General features: G+C 51.5%; 1 protein-coding gene across 1 annotated transcript; it reads left to right on the top strand.

Moving 5' to 3' along the window:
* Window positions 1-228: 228 nt before the first annotated feature.
* PLK1 (polo like kinase 1) lies at window positions 229-5,707 on the top strand. The gene is made up of 10 exons (XM_073560308.1): window positions 229-693; window positions 1,667-1,835; window positions 2,064-2,208; window positions 2,437-2,530; window positions 3,476-3,695; window positions 3,767-3,928; window positions 4,008-4,085; window positions 4,170-4,324; window positions 4,593-4,775; window positions 5,174-5,707. The coding sequence occupies exons 1-10, from the start codon at window positions 334-336 to the stop codon at window positions 5,381-5,383; spliced, it is 1,776 nt and encodes a 591-aa protein (XP_073416409.1). The 5' UTR covers window positions 229-333; the 3' UTR covers window positions 5,384-5,707.
* The last annotated feature ends 1,673 nt before the right edge of the window (window positions 5,708-7,380 follow it).

The raw sequence follows: 7,380 nt of genomic DNA on the forward strand, positions 1-7,380 counted from the left end.
CTGCGCCCTGACTGACGCCGCCTCCACCCCGCCCGATCACTCTGCCTCTCGGCTCTGCGGCACGGGTTTTGTCCGTTGATCCAGACGACAGTTATTAATAAAGCTTGTTGACGCTCCCCCGTCCTTTTAAACCTCCAGCCTCCCATGATGCTCCGCGGCAGGCGGCTTTGGAATTTAAATCCTATGAGCCAATCAGGAGAGCGCATTCTGCTTCAAAACCAACGGCGGCTGCAGGGCCGGGAGCAGAGGGCTTAAAGGGCCGGAGGAGACGCACGTACAGCCGGTCAGCAGCGCCGCCGATCCCGGACGCTCCGTACGGTACTCACCACAGTCATGGCTCAAGTAGACGGCAAGGCGGCGGCACAGCAGGCGGCCGCGAAGCCCCCGGGGGCGGTGAAGGAAATCCCCGAGATCCTGGTGGATCCCCGCACCCGGCGCCGCTACCTCCGCGGCCGCTTCCTCGGGAAGGGAGGCTTCGCCAAGTGCTATGAGATCACGGACCTGGGGAACCGGGAAGTTTACGCCGGGAAGATCGTGCCCAAGACTATGCTGCTGAAGCCGCACCAGAAGGACAAGATGACCATGGAGATCGCCATCCAGCGCAGCCTGGCGCACCGGCATGTGGTCGGCTTCCACGGCTTCTTCGAGGACAACGATTTCGTCTACGTGGTGCTGGAGCTCTGCAGGCGGAGGGTAGGAGCGGCCCCGGGGGGACTACAGGCCCCCGACTGACACTGGGGGGACTACAGGGCCCAGCAGGCCCCCGACTGACACTGGGGGGACTACAGGGCCCAGCAGGCCCCCGACTGACACTGGGGGGACTACAGGGCCCAGCAGGCCCCCGACTGACACTGGGGGGACTACAGGGCCCAGCAGGCCCCCGACTGACACTGGGGGGACTACAGGGCCCAGCAGGCCCCCGACTGACACTGGGGGGACTACAGGGCCCAGCAGGCCCCCGACTGACACTGGGGGGACTACAGGGCCCAGCAGGCCCCCCATTATCCCCCCTAGTAGGATGAGGACTACAGATCCCAGCAGGCCTGACTGACACTGGGGGGTACAGATCCCAGCAGGCCCCCCTAGTAGGAGGGAACTACAGATCCCAGCATCCCCCCCCAGTAGGAGGGGACTACAGATCCCAGCAGGGCTAACCGCTCCTTTCCATCTGCACTTGTCATCTTGGCTTCCTCTATGGGATCACTGCTTGTTAATGTCGTTGGGTTGCCAGGGCTGCGTGATTGACAGGTTGGTGCTAAGAAGCGATGCAGCAGCTTCAGCCTCTGTGCAGGGAGGGGTCACGTGCTGTATGGGGGGGGGGGGGGGGGGCTGGTTCTGGAACTTGGAATCTCCGCATCCAGTTCTTGGGCTCAGGCTCCATCCGCATACTGAGGGGCTGCCGCCTGGTGGCCGCTCTCTTGTACTGCAGCCCCTAGAACGTTTCTGCTTTCTTACTTTTTCCTCCTGGCAGCAGGGACACTTCTGCTGTGGAGTCTGGAAGATTTTTTTTTTTTTGACCATGCCAGATTAGCTATTGATTAGGAGAATAAGAAAATTGAGGATTTTCTAAAGTCAAAGTGCAGGCGATCAATGCATGCTGGGGGTTGTAGTTTTCACTTGCACAGACCTTGATCTTTATCTTCTGTGTGCTACGTCGTCTTTTCAGTCCTTGCTGGAATTGCACAAGAGGAGAAAAGCTGTGACGGAGCCGGAGGCGCGCTACTACCTGCGGCAGACGATCCAGGGCTGTCAGTACCTGCACACCAATAAAGTGATCCACCGAGACCTGAAGCTTGGGAATCTCTTCCTGAACGACGATATGGAGGTCAAAATAGGTAACGTGACTGCCGCGTCCTCGCGTCTGCCAGGAGGAGTTATCCAGGGGTGCTAACTCCCGGCCAGTCTGGAGGCTAAGGCATGCTGGGACTTGTGTCCCTTCAGCTATCAGAGACCCCTGGTGTGTATAGAGGGGGTAACTGCAGTCTAGAATCATCGCTAACCCCACTGTACATGTAGCGGGCTTGCTGGGATCCTTGGTGACTGACGCCCATTTACCTTCTCAGGTGACTTCGGACTGGCAACCAAAGTGGAATTTGATGGGGAACGAAAGAAAACCCTTTGTGGGACCCCCAATTATATTGCACCGGAGGTTTTGGGCAAGAAAGGGCACAGCTTTGAAGTGGACATCTGGTCCTTGGGATGCATCATGTAAGTTCCAGCAATTCCTTGAGTCATTAGCAGTAAACTGGGAGTTGTACTCCAGGGGACATGGTCTGTCTGCATTTGGCTCCCATGGGTGGGCACCAAACTGCCTGACATATTACATGTAGGTGTTGTCGCTACCTTGTGGCTAGTGGTAGCGTTACACTTGGATCTGCAGGTCGGTAAAGGCTGGCATGCTGTATACGGCTGCGATTAAATCTCTATCTCCCTCAGGTACACGCTGCTGGTTGGTAAACCTCCCTTTGAAACTTCGTGCCTAAAGGAAACTTACCTGAGGATAAAAAAGAATGAATACTCTATTCCAAAGGTAAGAAGCACGGCCGGGGTGTTTGTGCTGTGCGTTAGCGGTCAGCATTGTGCTGCGGTCTGGGATGTTGGCAGCGCCAGGTTCCTGTCAAGCAGGAGTTCCTCCAGCAATAATAGGATACATCATCCTGCTATTGAGATCTGTGAATATCGCCATGTATTACAACTGTTCGGTTCTACAGCCTCCTTATAGGGGAGGATAAAGGGCTGGTCGCATCGCGGACATTTATGCTGTCGCCCTTATTGCAGGAGGGGTTTGGTCTTGAGTTTTTGGCTATTTCCATTGACTTCTATGGGAGTAATAAAAAGGGGGTGGGGAGGGTTGGCAATACATGGCTACTTTGGGGGGGGGGGGGGGGGGCTGTGCTAAATGGATATGAGCCTGATGTCTGTTGCCCACATTGATCAGACCTTTACTGAATATTCCATAAATATCTGAGATGGGGAAAACCATTTTAAGCATTTTTCTGTTGACATCACTATCCAGAACACTCATGTACTTTAAATCCTTCTGTTACATGAAGGGGTAAGTGGGCATATTTATTGGCAGGGCCCTTGTCCAGCAGGCCACACCAGTAGTCTGAAGCCACTGGACTGGAGCCTTGAAAATGTCCTCTACTTGCTTAAATGCGGTCTGCCGTCTTCAGGCTGGCGGGTCTGCCGTCTTCAGGCTGGCGGGTCTGCCGTCTTCAGGCTGGCGGGTCTGCCGTCTTCAGGCTGGCGGGTCTGCCGTCTTCAGGCTGGCGGGTCTGCCGTCTTCAGGCTGGCGGGTCTGCCGTCTTCAGATCAGAAGTTGCCAGAGAATTTGGCAGCACTGACTTGGTGGCTGGACCAGGATGCTGCAAATCAGTCTCCTTCTCTGTAGATCAAACCGGAGACTGGTTCTTCACAAGACCTCCCTCTTGCATGGGTAGAACTGACTCCTTGTATTTCCTCCCCCCTCCAGCACATTAACCCAGTCGCTGCTGCCCTCATCCAGAAAATGCTCCGCTCGGACCCCAACACCAGACCCACAATAGACGAGCTGCTGACCGATGAGTTCTTCACCAGTGGTCACATTCCCAACCGCCTGCCCACCAGCTGCTTGACTGTAGCCCCTCGGTTCTCCATAGCGCCTAGTACTATCGACCCAAGCTTCAGGAAACCACTTACCGCTATTAATAAGGGTGAGTCCCCATCGCAGCAGATCAATAACGTACATTGGTCCCTTTGATTAACACTTGGTGTCTGGTTTTAGGCCAGGACTCTCCCATGGTAGAGAAACCTGCATCTACCAAGGATGAGGAGATGGCGCCATCGGAGTTTGCGGAGCCCGCTGACTGCTACCTGTCCGATATGATGCAGCAGCTCATCAGCGTCAACGCTGCCAAACCATCAGAAAAGGCTCTGGTTCGTCAAGGTAAGATTAACCACATGCACAAAAAATATATAATATCTCTGAAGTCAAATGGGGCCAAATGTGACCTTTCATATTGCAGAGGAAGCGGAGGATCCAGCCTGCAATCCCATCTTCTGGGTCAGTAAATGGGTGGATTACTCTGACAAGTATGGCTTGGGTATGTAACCCTCCGCAGCTTGCTTCCATCGTCTCCAGTCACGTCGGATCATATAACGACCCCCATGTTCTTCTCTCCCCCCAGGTTACCAGCTCTGTGATAACAGTGTTGGGGTCCTCTTCAATGACTCCACCCGGCTGATAATGTACAATGATGGTGACAGCTTACAGTACATAGAGAGGAATAATTCCGAGTCTTACCTGAATGTGCGCTCCTACCCGTCCACCCTAACCAAGAAGGTAAGCCTATGTTATAGCAGTGACTTACAATGGTGGCCTTCTCCGATGGGCCAACGCCGGAAGCTTTGGTTAGATGAGTGCAGTTGTCCCGGCATCGGATAAGCCACCAGCTGGATATCTCCAGCCTGGATAACCCAATGCCAGCACTTGGTGGCTTCTCAGTGATGCCCGGCCGGGCGATGACTCTTGCACTGATCAGGCTTCTAATAATGCACGAAGGGCTTCCATTTTTTTTTTTTTTGGCTCCTGAACCTGAAACTTGTTGCAGATCACACTACTGAAATACTTCCGAAACTACATGAGCGAGCATCTTCTTAAAGCCGGCGCCAACATCACCCCCCGGGAGGGAGATGAGCTCGCTCGCCTTCCCTTCTTGAGAACGTGGTTCCGGACAAGGAGCGCCATTATCCTTCACCTGAGTAACGGGACCGTCCAGATCAACTTCTTCCAGGTAAAGAGGGGTATGAAGTCAGATGAGCTAGAATACGCAATGGTGGGCATCTCTAGGACATGCAACAGTTCTGATCACTGGGGGTTTAAACCTGTGCCCATGTTAAACGTGGGGACCGAGATGGTCTTTGACAAGACAATCCTCATGGGGGGGGGGGGGGGAGACTGGCACAGTCGTATACGATCTGCCCTGACTTCTTCCAATCTGGAAGTGATTGCATATCCACGAAGTCTTTACCAGCCATGTTGGTTCTTGGGCAGCATTGCACCCACTTGGCATACTGTAAATGTCCAATATTGATTGCAGAAATTGGCACTCCCCTGCCAATCTATGAAACGGGTGTCCCTAAAATCATGGCGTTCCAAGCCATTGACCATGATGTCTGCCTCCTCTTCCAGGACCACACAAAGCTCATCTTGTGCCCCCTCATGGCTGCAGTCTCCTACATCGATGAGAAGCGGGAGTTCCACACATTCAAGCTGAGCCTGATAGAGGAATTCGGCTGCTGCAAAGAACTGGCGAGCCGGCTGCGTTACGCCCGCACCATGGTGGAGAAACTGCAGAACACACGGTCCGGAGCCGCCGTACATGTCAAAGCCTCGGCATAGGTGGACTACAGAAACATGGACGCCGTCTCCTCTGCTCGACCACAGGACTCTCCTGTATTACAGTGGGAGGTAACAGACCTTGGCGGCTGCAGATGTTTTGGGGTTTTTTTTTTATTCCAGGTCAGAAGTGCCAAGTCACTTATTAAACACGTCTAACTTTCCAGACTGTACCCTCGCCGCTCAGTGCAGAGGGCGACTTTTATGTAACCGGGTGGTATCCTGACTCTTCCCTGTCCGTCGCTTCTCAATGTCGTCAGGTTTTAATGTAAAATAACAAATTTATAACTTTTGTATATTATCAGATTAAAGGTCTTTGTATATGTACGCAGCGCCTCGTATCTTGTAAGTCTTGATTTGTACTTGAAACTTTTTTCAGGAGCCACTTAGGACAAAGTGTGCACTATATGGGCATGTTAGGCCTCATTCAAGTGGGTATCAAGTGCCCACCACCCCCCAGCAATCAATGGATCGATCATGCAGCTACGTAGAGCTCTGTGCTCATTTGGCACTCCTAAAATGGCCGAGAGCTACAGCCTCCATTTTTAGCCAGAAGGGGGGGGGGGCGTCACTTGCAAATGGTCATCGATGGTCTCTGCACCCAGCCTCCCTACTAAGCTAAATAAGAGAAATCAAAAGTTGTGAAACTTTACAAAAGTTATGGTGAAGATCTACACGTGTACTTCATACTGGAGGGGTGCAGCAACAGCATACATGGTGGTTTCTTCACGCACAATGTCAGATTGGTCAGGAGCGTTTAAAGGGAACATGACCAGTTTGCCAATGTCTGTCCCCACTTTTTTCTTTCCTCCTCACCACTCACTCTTCCATGCAGTATGGGACAGGTAGTCTCGCCTGCTGTGGATGTTGTGGCCTCATGGAGCTAGCGATAATGTTGGTGGCATACAGGTGAGCTGTAGACATATTCTCTCTATAAATGCTCTTGTTTCAATATGGAAACCTCCTGACAAAGCCCAATGTAGCGAAACTTTTTTTTATCTTTATAGCATCAATATGTCCTAGGATAGTAAATATCGATAAATGAGAATGAAGAGCCCTATTACTAATTCACTTTCTAATCTTTTGCAGCTTAGCACAAAAAATGATCCTGCAAAGTACAATGTGTTCCAGTAGTCTGAATTGGCAGTTTTTTCCATTGGTACAGATTTTTTTTTTTTTTTTTTTTTTTTTCTTCTTGATCCTTGATGGACTGCTTTGAATGTCGCTGCTAGTGATGAGCGCAGTCCTTGTTACTTGAGTTTGCCTATTGTGCTCGGTATCATGGCTGCAGGTTTCACGACTGTTGAGGGGATTACCATTTTTGTTGGGCAATCCCTGCCTGTTTTGTGGTTGCATGGACTCTGTGATACTCGCTGCAAACGCTACTAACCGTTGCGCTCCTGACTAGCCGCCAATCATGTTTACCTGTGGCAGGGATTGTCACTAGCTATTCATGTTTTACTGATGTTGGTGCTGGTTGCCTTTTGCATTAAGAGATCTTTTTGGTGAGTGACCACAACTTTACTATGTCCTCCTTACCCAGTTTTTTTTCTTTTCCCAGTGTTATGTAATATTGCATTGTGTAGAATGGCTGTTTTGATATAAATAAACTTGTCAAACTTGCCTCATGGTTTTTTTTGCTAGTCTGATTCATAGTATTTAGTCTATTGTAGATTTTGAAGCTTGTGCCCTGGCTGAGTCAATATTGCTAGCTGTGAACGCGCGTCGTGGTCCTCTTTAAGCATCACTCACGTATCTGACTACAGACCATGATGCATGGATTTGCTGGCATGTCTCCTGGCCTGAAACTGACATCCTTGGGCAGATTTCAGGCTGATGAGATCAGGAGACCCACAGCTGGTCCATACAGTGCCTTACAGAAATGCTCCTAGGTTGCTGGGAGAAGAACCAGGACAGGTGCCAGGGTCCCTGCTTGGAGCCCAACCCACACACTATAAACTTTCTTTTTTCTTTATGCAGTAACAACACTATGCCATAGC

The sequence above is a fragment of the Dendrobates tinctorius genome, unplaced genomic scaffold (genome assembly GCF_039654945.1).
Source record: "Dendrobates tinctorius isolate UK_male_01 unplaced genomic scaffold, ASM3965494v1 ptg000295l, whole genome shotgun sequence".
NCBI classification, from domain to species: Eukaryota; Metazoa; Chordata; class Amphibia; order Anura; family Dendrobatidae; genus Dendrobates; species Dendrobates tinctorius.